We start from the raw sequence: 19,519 nt of genomic DNA, 5'->3' as shown, positions 1-19,519 counted from the left end.
ATTGCTAAACAATGAGCCACGCGAGATTCCATGTGACTTTTCAGTTTAAGTTGCATAGCGTTTAACATTTGACAGGCGATGCCTAGTTTCCAAAGATGGCCACCACCTGCAGAAGCCTTGTACTGGCCTTACGCACTTGTCTTTTTATTAAACTTGTATGTACACTTCAAAAGATCTCAGTGCTTCGGATTACCTCTGAGGCATTTTGCTATTTTGAGTGTATGTTATTGTTATGATTTGTCTGTTTACACGCTGCCCACACAGCCTGCGTTAGGAGCTAATTAGCGTTATGCGCCAAAACCGGGTTCCATTTAGATGATGTAAAAACAAATCCCTGCAATTGTTCCAAATCCTAATAATACATGAACACACCTTATGTTCATTTTGTGCCGGAATTGTCCTTTAATATTTCATACTTCTGTGCTATTTACTAATCAATCTATTGTTGCTCTGAGGAACACACGTTTCTTTTTCCTCTGTTTATTTAATATTTTTACATGGATCCACTTTAAGTTCCTTGTGCTTCTCTTTTAACAATAAATGTAGGTCATCCTGAGCATGCCTGTTGAAGTGTCAAACCTCCATTGTCTGTTTGCTTCTGGGCCAGTGTTGCTAAACATGGCTCATTATGCTGTCCCCCTGGTCTTTGTATAGTTTGGCTCATCGCAGAGCTGCCCTGCCAGGGTGACGTCCTGTCCCACCATGTCCTGACCCACTTATTGCCAGGTCTGGTTAAGGCTTTAGTAGCCCAATTCGCTGGCGGTAAAGCATCCTGGGCTTTACAATTCTGTTTTAATCCTTCTGTCAATGGCTGGCTTGTCAGTCAGTTGTATCACTCAATGGTCTCATGTCAAGGAGGGATTTACAGACAAAGATTCAACTCATGCTTGATGGAACAGAATTGGGTCATCTTTATTCAGTTTGCTTTTGTCTTGCGATATGGTCCATTCAGAGTGCAGAAAACGCCCATTGTTCATAGTCCTTATTTTCCTCAAGGGAGACTTTTACATCAAAGAAATGATGTGTTCCTTTTTCATAACCGTCCTTTCTCTGTGATATTTTTGCTTATTTAGCTGGTTTGAATACACATTTCTCATATTCTTTCCTGGCATTGCACCTGTCCCTAGTGATTCAGAAATTTTCCATCCACTCTACTGAATGAATCTGTCAGAGCTTTTCCAGTACCATCTAATTCACTTACTCTGTCAGATTATTTGCCAAAAACAATGAAGAGTTATGGCTTGCCTTGGTCAGAGCGGTTTATCATCCAGTGTGCTGCTTCAAACAGCACTAAAGGGCTGTACAACCACCATGTGTCTCTAATTTCATTCACAGATCACCAGGACAGTTATTCACCCTCTATCTTAGTTCAGGTCAAGGTCGAGATGCTGCCCCAGAAGCTCCCTTCCCCCATTCTGTTTCACTCTGCTAGATGCTGATGAATCTGTACACCCATACTCTTACACAATGACCCATAGCATATTTTACACTGCAGTTATGCTTCAATGTACTACTCAGTGTGACAGTGGGTGATGATTCCTATGCGGCAGCAATGCGACAGTAGTAGGAACATGGATCGGGTACAGACTTCACACGTATGCTCGCTGCCATGTCTTCCTGCTTATGTGTGTCTATATTTGGGGTTGATAAAATGTTTTTTACGCTTTCTGCTTGACATGAAATGTGCAAAATGTGTTGCATGGGATGATTATTATGTTTTTAAGTGCATTAGCCAAGGTAATGCATCATTAGAAGAAGTGTGATGTCAGCTCAGCAGCATTTACAGAACTATTAAGCAAAAGGTTAATCATTGTAACTTAAGTGGCAGAACAGGCAATGGTGCTTTCTGGAGAGGAGGCTCGAGATTCATAGGTTTTTGCATTCAATAAATTTTAAGATTGAATAAGATAGACACATAAAATTAAAGCTTACTTTAATGTTATGTTTTCTCATGTCTAATTAATCCTTACACCAGCATAAGTATATACAGTAGTTACACAGTTCATATTGTATATACAGTACTTCTACATTACAGTATTCAGTATTTCTCTGGATGGAGGTGCAGTAGACAAGGCATGTGTATATTGCACGTCTGTCTGTCCTGGGTGAGGGATCCCTCCTCTGTTGCTCACCCTGAGGTTTCTCTGATTTCTCCCTGCTAAAAGGGTTTTCTATGGAGTTTTTCCTCAGTGGATGTGAGGGTCTAAGGGCAGAGGACGTTGTTATGATGCCATGTAAAGCCCTTTGAGACAAACAGTTTGTAAAAACAGGCTATACAAATAAAATTGCATTGCCTTCCCTTGTATGATGTTACCTGGTGATGACTCACCAATAGAACAGCATTTTAGCCTTTTTCTCCTCCTGCTGCATTCATTTCAGGAGAGTAGTCATGTCTTATTCTTACAATAATGACTGACCTTGCTTCCTGTTCCTGTTCCTGTTGCACAAGCATAACCAAGCATGTATGCTCCACCCAGCACTGAAGTTTATAGCACTAAACGGCCTAACAAATATTAGGTTCTTCACATTCCAAAAAGATATAGGTATGTCCTGCTCCTTCCACCAAGTTGGCAGTTCCAGGCAGTTCAGCCATTACAAAGCACACTAACACTCAGATGGCTGCAAGAAGAGAAGTGGGTGGCATGGCATGCAGAGACCAAAGACACTATTGTTGTATCTTATCAATTAATGACTTGTTCTCTTCCCTAGCCCTGATCACTCCACACCTAGGCTTTAACACAGTCTGAACTGAAGGGTGGAGATATAACGGGACCTAAAGTAAACAGATGGTTTTAGTGTAAGTGTAAGTGTGTGTGTAAGTGACCAGAATATTCCCTTCTGTGTGAGCATGTTAACCAATTGAAAGTGCGGAGAATATTTACAGCTCATTTTATGGTTATGTTAGCTTTTTTTCCCACCAGGAGTTTTCCTGTCTGAAGTTAGGGTTGGAATTACCAAAGGTGAGAAACCTGGCAATTGCGTGGCATCACTTTAAGTAGCCATAGGGAAGGACAAAACTTGATAGGGTTGGACACAAATGACTAATGATAGGAGCAATGATGCAGCGGTTGTTTAAGCACAACAACCTTGGGCTGCAGGCTTTGGATGACTGCCACATTGGCAGCTGAGTTGAACATCATCAGAGTGGACAAAACTGATGTGTGGGTCATATGGTTTCACTCATATTTAAGTGGTTAGACCTGTAGTTTGTACACGCCAAGGAGCACACTGTGCATGGTGTTGTGTGTGCGTACAAATGTAATACCACAAATTTCGACTGTATTGCAATTGTCATTGTTATTGTTGTTTTGTCACCTGTATTAATTGCCTACACAAAGAAATCACTATATGAAAGCCAAAATTGAAAAATGAATACCTACTCAAAATTGAACATCAGAATACAATTTATAGCATCTTTTTGAGGCTGTTATTTGTGGCATTATTGAACTGTACTGGTTAGCACAGAAAAGGCAAACACTATATCAACATAGCATGCTGTAACCTGAGAGGGATTGTAGGCTGGAAGCTGCTTAACTTGTTTGCCCAGTTATCGAGAACATTGGTTTAAAAGCAAACGCACAAAAGGAATGGTTTCACCAACTTAATCTGGCTGGATCACAGCTCGATGGATACAACCAGGTTTTACACATTCAAAGATGAGATGAGTCATAATGAAACCAGCATTGTTCAAATGCAGAATTAAACCATCTGAGGCCCAAATAGTGTTCTTTGGGCCTAAATCCACAGCACAGATTAAATTAAATAGCTTTGGCTTGTCTCTAAAAGAATCAAGAAAATGTCACACCTCAGCTCAAAAGAGACAAATTCACTGAAACAGAGCATACATGGAAAAAGAACTTACTTCCAGTATTTGCAGTGATTTTAGTGTAAGGATCATATATGATTGTGTTTATTTTACTCAGACGGTTCTGGAGAAAATAGCAGTGATGAAGTCGGAAAGATACCTCTTTAGTCATCTTCTGCTTACGCATGTGACCTTGTCCCTTCTGATCATCAACAGTACCCAAAATAACTGGTGGTACCTTTTATAAATTTGGAAACGCATTGTTGTATACAAGTTTGTGATAATCAAAATAGTCATTTTTATAAACTCTTTCCTTTGAGATTGAGTCAAATCTGGCTGCTCAGTTACTTTATTCTGTTCCCCTCCATCCTAGTGACCCAGTTTGAATTTTTCAGATTTGCTCTCTGAGATGAAAACCGGGAGGAATTCCCCCCTCCTCCCTTACTCTGCTCCATTCTCTACAACCGTTTCTCTCTATCAGTGTGTACATGGACATTATCTTCTGAGGCCTGATGATCTCTCAAGTCTTCTTGCAGCCATGACTGCCCACCAGCTACCATCCAAACATCCTCTTTGAATGCTAGACCAGAAACATTTAACATTGACTGAGTCAGAACAATTAATGATTGGCAAAGGCACTTCAGACAGGAAGAAACACAAATGTGTGACCCGGCTGGAGTGTGAGCCGAAGTGCTGATATCACTTTGCTAAAAGGATTCCCCTGGGGTCATGTGTGGCGGCTCATTGATTTTTGCCACCAAATGACGTCATTGCCCCGCCAGCAGCACTCACTTGACGCCAGTTTTTGTTTATCTGACGTCAATTAGTGTACATGTGTTGAAGTTGCATAACTTGCACGGGGGCTTCGGAGAGGATTCATTGAAGAGCAATTTGTTGCTGCATGCTCAATATAGGGCTGGGCGATATGACCTAAAATTCATATCGAGGTATAAATCAAATCCCTTGACTGTGACAGTATATATCCCAGTATAGATTTAAGTGTAAAATTATAATAAAAAGCATGGATTAAATATGATTTTTAGAGCACTTAAAGTGCAGAAAGCAGAACTCAAAACTCAAAATTAAAACCCAGCACTTTATGGTGCAAAATGTTCCAAATAAACACAAGTAACTTATAGCAGAAGTAAAAAAGAATGTTTTCTATATTGCAATAAAATAAAATAAAATAAAAATAAATTGATCGTATTACCTCTGTTTGCCGTCACCGTCACTTCGCACATCTTGCAAAATATTGTTTTCTGTTCAACATTCGATCTTCTATATCTGAACCAAGTCCAAATCAGACGTTTTTTTTTCTTTTTTTTGACCAGCTCCTTCCGCACCACTGTGCTTGTGGCCATTGTGTGTGTGTGTGCTTGTGTGTGTGTGTGTATGGATATGTATATATGTGTATATACATATGTGTGTGTGTATATATATGTATGTGTATATATATATATATATATATATATATATATATATATATATATATGTATATATGTGTGTGTGTGTATATATATATATATATGTGTGTGTGTGTGTGTGTGTATATATATATGTATATATATATATATATATATATGTGTGTGTGTATATATATATGTATATATATATATGTGTGTGTGTGTATATATATATGTATATATATATATATATATGTGTGTGTATATATATATATGTGTATATATATATGTGTGTATATACATATATATGTATATATATATGTGTGTGTATATATATATATGTATATATATATATGTGTGTGTATATATATATATATATATGTATATATATATATATGTGTAACATAAAAAAACTTCAACGAATACGACATGAAGAAAATGTCTGTATATGTGACTTATGTGTTCCTCTGTGAAAAACGTGTATATTAATATCAACGCGATCATGTGATACATCCATGTTTTATTGTTGTACTGCCAAAAAGGTTTCTGTAGCATTGTGGTTGCTTCTTGATAACTGCTTTGAAACACATAGACATCACATTGATGCAAATCAACTCCCCATTTGACCATAATGTGGGTTGTAATGGAAAAGTGGTGCAGTCTTTGTTTTTAGTCATTTAGATCAACAGGTAGAAAAAGATGCAAATCAATTCCACCTGTGACCACATGAGGATTGTAATGACAGTATAACACTGTTTTGTTTTTTTTTAAACATGGAATAAAATATGTTAGGCCAAAGTGTTTTTGCATACAATTACTAAATAAAGAAATCATCATCTGCCACATCACTCTTTGAGTATGGGAATTCCCTGTGGACAGGTGCAATTTCATATGGATTCAGCCACCCAGCCAGGAGATAAGTAGACTTGGACAGATGGATATTTCTTCATTTTATAGTACGATAGTAAGTTAAGATGTAAGTGTCCCCCACCTGATTTTGCACAGAAACAGAGGTAGTTCGGTATTCAAACATGAGTGTCTTTGAATATTTGATTAACAGGGCACATCCAAGTGCTCCTTCAAGATTGTAATTCTTCACTCAACATCTTCAGAAAGTACTCTAGCATCTTTTGTCTGCTATGTTTAGTGCTATGTTTGAACAAGCTTTCTTCATCTGGGATCTTAACCCTAAAACCCTCCGTCAGACAAAACACTGTCAAATAATCAGGTCACCTCTGCATAAGTACGTTCATCAAAAATCATTTTTATTCAGTTTCATCTGAAAATGATTAATATTCATCCCTAGATTACAGTGCTACTCTGTTTTCAAATTGTTAAGCTAAAAAAGATTCAGCAGATATAGCTATTCCCTAAAACCAAGAGAAGAGTTGAAAAGAATTGAAATTACCCTGAAAATAACCTTGGGACCATGAGGTTAATCTGTAGTTCCCCCAAACAAAATGTTCCCAGCCGCCAGGAATGCCAGCTGATTAAAAATAGCTGAGGCTGATGTCTAGGCAGCTGTTTTCTCTATTACACAACCATTTTCATAAGCTCCAGAGATCTGACACTGTTCCAGAGGAAGTCGGAAGTGTTCTGTGGAATTGAAGACTTCAACACTGTGGTGGTCAAAGGCAAAAACCTGCTCTGAGAGCTTGCGGTTTCTATAAAACTTGGTATACAAAGTGTTTACCATCAAGTCCATGACACTTGTGTGTATGTGTGTGCGCGTGTGTACACGTAACATTTTTATTTTTGGAAATACAGAATGAATTTCCCTTCCTTTAAAAACCAAAACAAAAAAACAATCTAATTTCACTATACCTATATCCTTATTCACAATGGTTGTTGTCCAAAGTGGCAAACTCTGTATCTCTCTCTCTCTGTGCAGTCATTTGGCCTTTGTCCAGTCAAACACTTAATATTGACGCAGTGTCAAGTTATACACATTTGGCTGGGTGTCATGCATGGAAAACATTTGATAACATGATGTTTGAATGAAGGAGGTTCTTTAGAATATCTAAGAAGATAAATATTTAATAGTTCCTGTTAGAGGTGGAACGACACATCCAGGATGCATTGTCGCATTGAGGTTTATTGACTTAAGGAGGCCATATTCACTGAAATGCAGGAAAAATTGGTAGCTTGGTTTGGTTTCAAAAGTTAAAAGATCCAATAACAGCACACACACACACACTCATATGTATGTGTATATATGTGTATATATGTGTGTGTGTGTGTGTGTGTGTATAGTATTTATGACTGATTTGGGTGATTATTTGCCAATGTTAATATTAAGTAATATAATATTAAGTCATAATTAGGGCGGCACGGTGGTGCAGTGGTTAGCACTGTTGCCTCACAGCAAGAAATTTCTAGGTTCGAGTCCTGGTTCGAGCACGGGATCTTTCCGTGTGAAGTTTGCCTTTGAAGTCCCTGTGTTCCCTGTGCCTGCGTGGGTTCTCTCTGGTACTCTTGCTTCCTCCCACAGTCCAAAGACATGTACATTGGGACGAGGCTAATTGATACTATAAATGAACTGTAGGCATGGCTGTGAGTGAAAATGGTTGTCTGTCTATATGTGTTGGCCCTGCAATGTTCTGGCGACCTGTCCAGGGTGAACCCTGCCTCTCGTCCGAAAGCCGCTGGGATAGGCTCCAGTCCCCTCGCGACCCTTAACAGGATGAGCGGAAGTAAAATGGATGGATAGATGAAGTCATAATTGGATTTCGTATATCTTTAAAAAAACACAGGCAAAATGAAGTAAAGACTTTTATTTACACAACAGTTGTAAATTTGGAATTCATAAACAGATGATGAGTAAAAAAGATGAGATTTGAGAAAGACTGGGTGGATTAATATTTTGATGTTTGGAACAATAATGATGTTTTCAAAAAGCAGATGATCTAAATGTATCCCGAATGAATTAAACAATTTTGTTGAAAACGAATAACCCCAACTCACCTATGGCCCTTCATTGAGCCTGCTAAACTATAAATCAACTTCATGAATAAGCTATTGTTGGAATGGCTTTTATGTTTTCAGCAGAATGAAGCTATGAGTTTTTGATAGACTACATCTACCTGTGTCATACACAGTAATCCCTATGATTTTGTATTACTGTGAATGGCATTTTTGATTGTTTTTAATGGGTGAAACTGTTGTTTACCATCAGTGTAGTTGTGCTGACAGCAGTACAAAGATTGTGGCCAATGTTCCAGAGCATCAGGGCAGAAAAACTGAGCTCAGCATTCACTGGACAGTGGGCAGCTGGTTGGCTCGGTAGCCCTGGCAAGCAGTATGCCAGTAACTGCGGAACTCTATTCACTGCCTCACAGCTGCTGCTGCTTAGCATACTAAAAAGGCTAAATACTTTTTGCTTTGTGGAAGTGCCCCGAACAAGGCAACATTTTATTAAGTCAATACTTGCTTTATTTTCATTTCAACTTTCATCATGTTCTGCAAGCAATAAAAAAAATAATATTTGACCTACAATTTAACAGGTGTTGAATGGTGCTTATAAGTAAATGGACTCAATTTTATATAGCGCTTTTCTACCTTAGCGGTACTCACAGCGCTTTACAGTGTCATCTCATTCACCCATTCACACACACATTCACACACTGATGGTGGAGGCTACTATGCAAGGCGCCAACCTACTCATCAGGAGCAATTATGGGTTCAGTATCTTGCTCAAGGACACTTTGACATGGTCACCGGGGTCGGGGATCGAACCAGCGACCCTTTGGTTGCTAGACGGCCACTCCACCCCTGAGCCATGCCGCCCATTATAAGAACATCTACCTCTAGTTTTCTGTTAAGATTTTTGAATGAGGAGCTCCCTCTTATGTCAGCATGTTTTTTTTTTTAGTCTAATGGTATTCATAGGACCTCAGAGACATCAGAGTTTGTCTTTGTGTCACAAATCCAGTTGACATTAAAGTAGCTGATCCCAAAACCTTATGAACATCACTTGATCATTCAGTTGATCTCTCACATGCCGTCCCTGACTCAAATCTCATTTGGGATGGTTATTTATAATTTTCTTTTTGAAATGACCTTTGTAGCTGTTTGCTTCCATGGCCACTTTGTAAATTTTGTTTAATCAATTTTTTCTCGTTCACTCACAGATAAATGCATCTATTCATTCAAATTTCTAGATAGAGCTTCATTAGTATGTGCTAGGGCTAAACAATTTCATTTGAATTTAAATTGAAATAGTAATTTCAGACAATGCGATAGCCATTTGCAAAGGCTGCGATAAATCTAGGCACATACTTATGAACCATAGCATGTCTTCTGGAAGGTTTTTTTTGTTGTGTGATGCAGTAATGCTTACCAAGCAGAAGTGTATGCTCTTTGTGTTTCAGTCATTGCTTACCATCAAAACTTACCCAAGGTCACTGCATCGTATATGCCCACCAACAGCAATGCACCAAGTGGTGCATTCTGCCAGAAACAGAGGAAGATATTACAACATGGACACCCAAATGACACTCCTGACCACTTAAATCTGTTTTTCTGAGGGATTTTTTTTTTAATGATCCAGCTCTGAATGATCTGTTCCACTCCGTGCAGACAGAAGTGAGTGCAGCTTCAGGACTCTTCTAACTGGCTGCAGTATTTAGGGAGAGAGCAGAGATGAGGCAGATGTGAGTCTAAGAAAAGGGCCCAAAATGACATAAACACACAGTGAAGAAAACAGCCTGTTCAGCAGATCAGCTGCAGTGCTTACACAGGAAGTGTTCTCGTACATTGTTACCCGCATTAAGACAGCGACCGGAGCACATGTACATGAAGATGTGTGCTTTAAATGGAGCAAATACCTGTTTGTCACATGCACTGAGACTGTGGCGACTCTGAGGTGCAAATCTGAAAGGGAAACAATCTAAGACCCCAATATGATCAATGTATAATATAATACAATTAAAATATCACAGTTGAAATTACGGTCAGTCAGTTTCCCCCTAATTGTTCAACCCTTGTATATGCAGCAAAGAGTGACACATTGGTCTCAGACAGGATCTGTGTTTTGAAAAGCTGTGTTCTACATGTTATCATGAACATCAAGTCATTTTACTGTTGACAGACAAGTCTATTCTGGTGTTTAGACTTGCCAGTTATGCAACCAATGCAATCAGATCCAAGGCAGGAGAATGGTGGCAATGAAGAAAAGGAAGAAACTGATGCTGCTGTAGTCACATTGTAGCACATTGTGCCCGCCAACCCAAGCGCCAGTTGCATAACAGCTGCCTGGCCTATGCACAAGAGTTTTCTTGTGTTTGTGGTTTATGAGAACACACAATTTGGAGGCACAGTGGTGCCTTTCAACACAACAGGCTTTACTGTTTGTTGATCCCTTTATATATACTGTAAATTTAAAAAATCGCATTTGTAGAGATTTGGCAATTCAATGTATCTGTTTCGCTAAAGTGAGAAGTTTGGAACAAGACAGTGTTAAAAGAATTTGTCCTCTTGCTTGTTTCCTGCATAGTGCTATTATCTGTTGCCCACGTATTCACATTATTTACTCCCTCATAGCTAAGTACTTGGATGCCTAACAGTACAAGACTGTTTTTCTAATACATTTTATTAAGCTAGCTGTTATAACACCCTTGGCCTGATTCTTCCACCAACATTTGTGACCCTACTAAATAGGTTTCCTTCAAACACTTGAAATCATGAGACTGCAAATCTCCCCCGCTTTTAGACTCCCACACAAATGCTTGATGTTGAAACTCATCTGAGCTTGTTTTTAAGGTTTGACGTGGCCATGCCTTGACAATGAAGGCATTTTAATTTGTTGAAAGAGTACCCATGAGTTTCTCTCTCTGATTCTCCTTGTTCCTTCCTAGTTTTCCCTATCCAGTATACACCCCAGACAAACAATGAATTTACAAGGTCTCTCTCATGCTTTTTCTAAAACTTCTCAACTCCCCTCACTCGCATAATGAGGACTACATCACCCACTTTTACATGTAGGTGTTAGCTCAAACTACTTTTGGAAATTTACTGTCTGTCTTCCGCATGGTATAAAGAGAGAAAACACCTCTAATCTAGAGATTCCCAAAATGTATTCAATTTCAATCTCTGGGGCGGCATGGTGGTGCAGTGGTAGCACTGTTGCCTCACAGCAAGAAGTTTCCAGGTTCGAGCCCCAGCTCGAGAACGGGATCTTTCTGTGTGAAGTTTGCATGTTCTCCCTGTGCCATGCGTGGGTTCTCTCCAGATATTCTGGCTTCCTCCCACAGTCCAAAGACATGTAATAGGGGACTAGGTTAATTGGATATTCTAAATTGACCATAGGCATGTCTGTGAGTGTGAATGGTTGTCTGTCTATATGTGTTGGCCCTGTGATGGACTGGTGACCTGTCCAGGGTGAACCCTGCCTCTCACCCGAAGGCTGCTGGGATAGGCTCCAGTCCCCTCGTAACCCTTAACAGGATAAGCAGTAGAAAATGGATGGATAGAAATGGTTCTCATCTAAGTAACCAGAATTTGTTGATGTAATTAAAGGTTTGGGTGGGCCACAGGAAATATTTCAATGAGACTTCCTCTATGTTTCTTCTTTGTCATTCTTCCTTCTCCTGAATTCACAAGAAAGAAACTTGAAACCTAAGAAAGACTTTTGTTTCTTCCCAGGTTTAAAACCACTCTGACACTTTGTGCCTCTCCTTCCTCTTTCAGGCTTATGAGCGCCGCTTCCCAACATGTCATCTTATCCCCATGTTTGTGGCAAGTGACGTGGTGGATGAAGAGGTAAGCGAGGATAGATCCTTTCACAGGATTGAGCGTCGCTGTGCCCTGGATGTGGACGCCCCTCGCCTTCTTAAAAGGGTTAGTTGTCTATCAGGTCGTCAGCTAATTGGCGTCATAAATCCAATGTACTGATGTTTTTTTAGTTTTTTTTTTGTCATTTTATCACTACTTTAGTGTATTAGATAATGTAATAGATCATTTTCTATTAAATTGTATGTTTAAGACTTTATTCCAATCGATGTTATTCTGTGTCTGGTTTGCAGATTGCAGGTGTGGACTATGTCTACTTTATCCAGAAAAACACACTTAACAGAAAGGAGCGAACACTTCACATAGAGTCCCACAATGAGACCTTCTCCAACAGGGTCATCATCCATGAGATATGCTGCTATTCGGTCAGTATACATACTTGCCTCCACCACCAACCCTGGGTCATTCACCATGAATCAAATTACTCAAAATACTCAAATGCTACTGCATAATATTCAACCCCCTGAGTAAAACAGAACCACACATCTAGATGCTTATATAGAAAAACTCACACATTCTGTTAAACAGTTGTTAAACTGCTGCATCACACACATTAAAATGTGTGTCTCTTTCAATTTCTTTCCGGTCTCCCTTCAGAGAATGCCATGTTTAGACTAGCTCTGCACATGTTACAAACTATCTCCTCCCATCTCAGTCTGTGAATAATAACTCCACTTCTATTCTGGCTGAATGCTTTCTAATGCTGACCTGAAACCAACATGCATGCCCTCTTCTCTGTTCTGTATACATAACTCTGACTTAAGATCTGCCTCTCCATGAAAGGATGTGCACTGAGTTAATGAGGTCAAGCAAACTGTATTAGCCTCCAACCATCTAGAGTGCTAATTTTAGGTCCAAGGCTGCACAGAGGTTCTTATTGCGTGTGTTAGCTCACTGTGCTAACAGTAAATGGCGTGGACAGCTTAATTAGACTGAGCTAATGGACCTGGCTAAAGCTGAAATATTTTGGTAGCCAAGGGTAATGAAACTATCAGCACAGTGCCTTCAGAATGCATTCAACTTCTCGATTGTTTCCACATGCAATCATGTATAGAAACATTCAAATTTATTCAAGTTCCATGCTCCTTAATGCTGCCATAATAGTGCTAGAGTCCATAGCAAGATAAATATTTTGGGGTGATAATCTGATAATGCTAATAACTGATTTCAATTTTGTGAAAATTCCTCTTTTTTGCCTCCTACCGTGTACACAACAAACCAAAGCCATGTGTGAGCTTGCATATTTGCTCATTGTGCTATTTAGTTCCAAACTGTTCATGTCTAAATGACTGGCTAATTTTACATGGACAGACTGGCACACACACACACACACACACACACACACACACACACACACACACACACACACACTCACAATGTACTGTGTGAAAATTGCTCTCTGTGCATCATCATCTAGTGAAGCAGGGTGTGTGTGGTTACTATAGTAACATGTTCCTGTTATTTTTTTTCCTGATAGTCTGTACAGTGTAATTTACGGCATTTCTCGTATGTATTTCCAGGTCCACCCAGAGAATGAAGACTGGACATGTTTTGAGCAGACCGCCAGTCTGGACATCAAGTCTTTCTTTGGCTTTGAGAGTACAGTGGAAAAGATTGCTATGAAGCAGTATGCCAGCAGCATCAAAAAGGTGTGTGTGTGTGTGTGTGTGTGTGTGTGTGTGTGTGTGTGTGTGTGTGTGTGTGTGTGTGTGTGTGTGTGTGTGTGTGTGTGTGTGTGTTCTCTATAGATTTGTACTACCTTGTATGTCTACACAGAAACATACGTTCAGCATCATACATGCTGCTTGGATGAAATAGAAATGACTCACTGACAACAACTTTTTGGGGGCTTTGTTAGACTATCTTAGACTGGTAGAGGTAAATAAGCTTTTATTATCCATCAAGAGTGGGCAATCTTGTGGGTCCCCTACTAGACCAGTGAATGATCTGCCTTGATTTTCAATGGATGTTGGCAGTGTTAAGTGGATTCTTTTTTGATGTTTATTCCATTCCATTCCCTCTCTATTTGTGCTACATGAAAATTAAATAAATATATCTAGCCTTTCTTGATTTGAATGTTGTACATATGAAGATCGGTTGGTCTCCTCTGTTGAATCACATTTCCTGGTATTCACAGCTTCCTCTGCTATTTTTTTCCTGAAATTCTCTCACACATTTTCCTTCCTCTACTTTCCTCACAGGGAAAAGAAATTATAGAGTTCTACTTGAAGGAGCTTGAAGATGAGGGGATCACTCATGTTCCCCGCTGGACTCCCTCCTCTCTTGTTCTCCCTCCACCTAGACCAACCAGCCTCTCTACCAGCCCACCTGTCCTCCCCAAACTCCCAGTCACGCCCGCTGTTACGATTCCGCTGCCAGCCGACGCCAAGGACAGCGCCTCTCAGGATGCCAAGCAGGACAGCAGCGTGCCTCAGGGAGACAGCCTGACAGAGATTCTGGCTGGCACACCCGAAGGTCTGTTTCTTGAGTACTAGCACTACTTGCATGCTTTTTTAAAAATAATTTACATTGGTTTGCATAAATTCAACGGGGAAGCTGATTTACGACAACGAAATTTTTGTTCGTTTAGTTATATAAAGCATTTTCAAATCAAAGCAAATGAAAATAACCAGCAAATCTTGATTTTCCTTTTTTATTAAGTTTTAGTTGACTTTATTCACAATAGAGCCACTTGACTGTGTTGCCTAAATGATGTTAATTTGAGGTGTTATGTTTTTGTACAGATAAACTGGATGCAGATTATATCAAACGCTACCTTGGTGATCTCACCCCCCTACAGGAGAGTTGTCTCATTAGACTTCGCAAATGGCTGCAGGAGACACACAAGGGAAAGGTGATACTCTTTTTTAATGTAATTATATGTTTTGAGTCATGATGAACTAATAATTTGATTTTTCAAAATTTTCTTCATTTCCATATTAACTGTGGTTTTTATTCTCCCTTTTTTCAGATCCCTAAAGATGAACACATACTGCGTTTTTTGCGAGCCAGAGACTTTAACATGGATAAGGCTCGGGAAATTTTGTGCCAGTCACTGACCTGGAGGAAGCAGCACCAGGTGGACTACCTGTTGGAGACCTGGAGTTCACCACAGGTCCTCCAGGACTATTATACCGGGGGCTGGCACCACCATGACAGGGGTAGGTTTTGGAGATAGGACTGAATCAATCCCATATCATTATCAGGTATCCTGGATATCTGGCTGAATTTAATGATCTATGCATAGATCCAGATTTCATAATCGGTAATATGCAACAAGAATTAGCACATTACTATTTATCAAATCTGCCATGGCGCTGCCTGAAGCTTCATAGTGAATACATTAAATATTATAAGGAGCATTGTATATGAATGTGCTTTGATAGGACTTATTTTATGATTCATCGCTGTATACTGGACTACATCAGTCTTCTACAGGTGTCAGGTTTAACCCGACAGATTAGGCTCACTTGTGGCAAGAAACGAGGGGACGGCTGGACTGTTTACACTAACAAATCATCATGCTGTGTGCAGTCAAGCACTGAAGTGAAAGATGTTCTGAGTGAAGTCTGTACCATTAGTGAGCAACAGCAGTGCATTCTTCATTGCTCCAGGGTATTTCAAGCCGACACCTGTCCGCAACACTAAGGTGCTATCATAACTACAATTCTATTGAAATGACTTATATCATTGTTGGCAGATCATCAGCTTCATGTATTGGCTAGGAACTGAAACATCATTCTCAGCCAGCCAAAGACCTCAGCCAAGTAAATAAAACGTGATGCGAATTTGTCAGCACTAGTTGGTTGCCCAAATACCATACACGTACACCCCCCCCACACACACACACACACACATACACCCCTTGCTCTTGTGCAAGCTGCAGATTCCTACCAATAGTAGAGTAGTAGAGAGTGACAGCTGACAGTATGATTTTACAATGGCTGCTATGTTTGCACATTAATGGCCATTTAAATCTTGAGTGTTTTTGTATGAAAAAAGAAACGCTTGTGTCATACAGCAGTGAGGAGTAGAGAACCAAATGCTGCAGGTCTCTCTTGTTAATATTGCTGCTCTGTAGAGTTCAATAGTGTGGAAGTTCATGTACATTTTGTTTTTATTTTCCAGATGGCCGTCCTTTGTACATCTTGCGGCTGGGCCAGATGGACACCAAAGGGCTGGTCCGTGCTCTCGGGGAGGAGTCTCTGCTCAGACATGTATGTACCACACATAGCACACACTTTGCATGTGTCAGTGTGTTAAATTAGGATGTGGCCCAGTTGGATTACAGATTACGGCATTAATGTTCAGTGGCCTGTCCTGACAAGTGTCTTAAAAACAGGATGTATACAGTTTATCTAAAAATAGTGTGCTTATCTATGCTGTTGCTCTCACTGTAAATCACCTCATTAACAGAGTTTGCTCAATACTTAACATGTCACATGATAATAGAGCACTGACTTAAAATGTTATTTTTTAGGTGTTATCTATTAATGAAGAGGGGCTGAGACGTTGCGAAGAGAACACCAAGGTGTTTGGTCGACCAATCAGGTGAACATATATCACTTTCTCCCAGTTATGGTGACGAGCATCCATCCATCCATTGATTTTCTATACTGCGTATCCATTAAAGGTGTGCGGGGGGGAGGGGCTATCCTAGCTGACATTGGGCAAGAGGTGGGACACACCATGAACAGGTTGGCAGTCTGTCACAGGGCCATCAGGAGAAATTGAAATAAAGCTTTGAGTGAAAAATTCAGGCTAGTAACATTCAAGATGTAGACAACAATACAGATGAAGCATAGTGCTTTTAAATTGTGGTAAATTTCAAACAGCGTAGAGGCTTTTCGGTCGCCTGGACACAGGTGCACACACAAACACACCATGACTGAGACCAGAGGAGTAATGTCTTCACCAGAATGAAAAGAATGCATGAGGCAGTTTTGAGTGCTCTGATTTAGATGACAAGTGAGACGGCATTGGTCAGACCTCTGAAACACTAGGAGGTGGCTGGGATCAGAACCACACAGGAAAGCATGTGAACTATGAATGGCTGTCACGTCAAAGCCTGTGGTCAGAAGGGGGGATGTGTAGGGAGTTGGAGGGGGCGTCCAGAATGAGCAAGTATTGCCTTCATCACTTAAGCCTCACCTCTTGGTGACAGTTGTTAAGTGGTTGGTTGGAAAGAGGCTGTGTGTGTGTGTGTGTGTGTGTGTGTGTGTGTGTGTGTGTGTGTGTGTGTGTGTGTGTGTGTGTGTGAGAGAGAGAGAGAGACACTAATACTCTCCCTTTCTCTTCTGTAGCTGTTGGACATGTTTAGTAGATCTGGAGGGTCTGAACATGCGTCACCTGTGGCGACCGGGAGTCAAGGCTCTGCTGAGGATCATTGAGGTCGTGGAGGCCAATTACCCTGAGACTCTGGGAAGACTGCTCATCTTACGAGCTCCCAGAGTCTTCCCAGTCCTTTGGACGCTGGTGAGAACCAGCATATGCCTCTTTCAGTATCTGCTCTAATCATGTAAAAAGTGGTTTGGTGGTTTAATTTACCCTCATCTTCGTAGATTGAGACCCCAAAATACTTCGTCATCGTCAAATTTTAGAGACTCAGTGTACACCCACAATACACATTTTCTACTCTTTTATCAATAGTTCAATTTATATGTGTTGTGGTCATCTCACCATTGAGCAAAAGAGTGCCCTCAAAGTGCTGCTGAAGAGTATTTTATGCTTCATGGCTCCATTTTACACACTGTTCAAAACACAGTTGACTTACATAAAATAGTGAGCCAGACGACATTTTGTGTAGACACTGGCTGACGTTTGAAGTGACTGTCACCATTCAGCCTGTGTAGTCATTATGTGATATAGCTTCACTTCCATTTTTATTTTTAGGTGAGTCCATTCATTGATGAAAACACCCGCAAGAAGTTCCTGATCTATGCAGGCAATGACTACCAGGGCCCCGGTGGGTTGGTGGACTACATAGACAAGGAGATTATCCCTGACTTCCTGGGAGGAGAGTGTATGGTGAGTAGAGATTTAGTGAATATAATTTAGTTCCAGACCAGACCCCTCCCATCCTGAGAGATGCCTTACTGACCCAGTTGCACGCGTGTTTTAATGTATGCTTTCTCTCTGCAGTGTGAAGTACCAGAGGGCGGCTTGGTGCCCAAGTCAATGTACCGTACAGCTGAGGAGCTTGAGAATGAAGACGTCCGTCTGTGGACTGAGACAATCTACCAAAGTGCCAGTATCTTCAAGGGAGCCCCACATGAGGTGAGACTGAAGAGAGGTCTACGTCTAGGGAAACTGAGAAGTAAAGACACAAAACCTGAGGTGAAGTTTCAAATAAATATGTAGGGCAGGACAAGAGACAGCTGCAGAATTCCTCAAATGGTATTTTTTGAAAGCCCTGCCATCTAGTGGTTGTTACTCGTAAACTGCATTTTGAAGGTTCATGTGCAGAATAAACGGGGCATGGCATTTGCTTTGAAATTTAATCTGCCTCTCTTGACAGTGTTCATACCAAAGGGAGGGCTGCACCATCAAACATAATCCCCCCTCTAGATGTAGTTTAGGCTCCATGTTATTGAGAATGTAACCTCAAACATACAGATGCTCACAAATGTTTCTCCCACCCTTTTCAGCTTCTGATTCAGATCATCGACGCATCCTCAGTCATCACCTGGGACTTTGATGTCTGTAAAGGTGATGTGGTTTTCAACATCTATCACTCCAAACGGGCCCCCCAACCACCACGCAAGGACCCCCTGGGAGCCCATGGGATCACGTCCCCAGGGGGCAACAATGTTCAGCTTATTGATAAGTCTTGGACACTGGGGCAAGATTACAGCATGGTGGAGTCCCCACTTACTTGCAGGGAGGGAGAGAGTGTGCAGGTGTGGTACTGTATAATTATAGTTACAATGTATTTTTTAAAAATACACTGTATAGGCCAAATAAAGAAGACCTAATGTTTCATAATTATGCTCATCAGTTATTGACTGTGTTTGTGCTGATGCTTTCATTAGGGCTCTCATATTACACGCTGGCCAGGTTTCTACATCCTCCAGTGGAAGTTCCACAACATGCCAGCATGCTCAGCCACTAACCTGCCTCGAGTGGATGATGTGCTAGCAACCTTGCAGGTCTCTTCGCACAAGTGTAAAGTCATGTACTACACTGAGGTGTTGGGCTCTGAGGACTTCAGGTTGGTACTGGTGTAAATGAGAGACAAAAAGTCACATTTGTTTCCATGTGAGTACTGTTCATGTATTTGTATGTATGTATCCATATTTGAGCAGTTTGAGTTGTTTTACCATAATGGTGTAATATTTCAAACATGATTTCTTTATTACTGTTCATTTTTTACTCCAGTCGCCTTTCAATTCCCCCTTTTTACAACCCTCCTCATAGCAGCACATAGGACTTAATGAGAAGTAAATGTAATATTGTTAAACGACATGATGAAAAGCCATGAGAGCATCAGGGCTCGACAGTGTGAGCATTTCACTCATGTTTC

The 19,519-nt window shown here is 40.5% G+C and overlaps 1 protein-coding gene across 3 annotated transcripts in view; it reads left to right on the top strand.

The window, feature by feature from the left end:
- Positions 1-19,519, top strand: part of LOC147256925 (SEC14-like protein 1) — a 32,592-nt gene that overhangs the window by 8,120 nt on the left and 4,953 nt on the right. For all 3 annotated transcript variants that reach the window (XM_086210617.1, XM_086210615.1, XM_086210616.1), the window contains 13 exons: positions 11,896-12,045; positions 12,231-12,362; positions 13,518-13,646; positions 14,199-14,472; positions 14,742-14,851; positions 14,969-15,158; positions 16,126-16,214; positions 16,478-16,548; positions 17,301-17,472; positions 17,890-18,024; positions 18,139-18,273; positions 18,645-18,896; positions 19,029-19,207. In XM_086210617.1, coding sequence (XP_086066743.1) covers positions 11,896-12,045; positions 12,231-12,362; positions 13,518-13,646; positions 14,199-14,472; positions 14,742-14,851; positions 14,969-15,158; positions 16,126-16,214; positions 16,478-16,548; positions 17,301-17,472; positions 17,890-18,024; positions 18,139-18,273; positions 18,645-18,896; positions 19,029-19,207 — 2,018 coding nt within the window. The remainder of the gene's footprint in view (positions 1-11,895; positions 12,046-12,230; positions 12,363-13,517; positions 13,647-14,198; positions 14,473-14,741; positions 14,852-14,968; positions 15,159-16,125; positions 16,215-16,477; positions 16,549-17,300; positions 17,473-17,889; positions 18,025-18,138; positions 18,274-18,644; positions 18,897-19,028; positions 19,208-19,519) is intronic.

Source organism: Aulostomus chinensis, chromosome 8 (assembly GCF_037954235.1).
Source record: "Aulostomus chinensis isolate RoL2024-O1b breed Wild chromosome 8, RoL_Achi_v1.0, whole genome shotgun sequence".
Lineage (NCBI taxonomy): Eukaryota > Metazoa > Chordata > Actinopteri > Syngnathiformes > Aulostomidae > Aulostomus > Aulostomus chinensis.
This window is presented reverse-complemented; position numbering and strand designations above follow the sequence as displayed.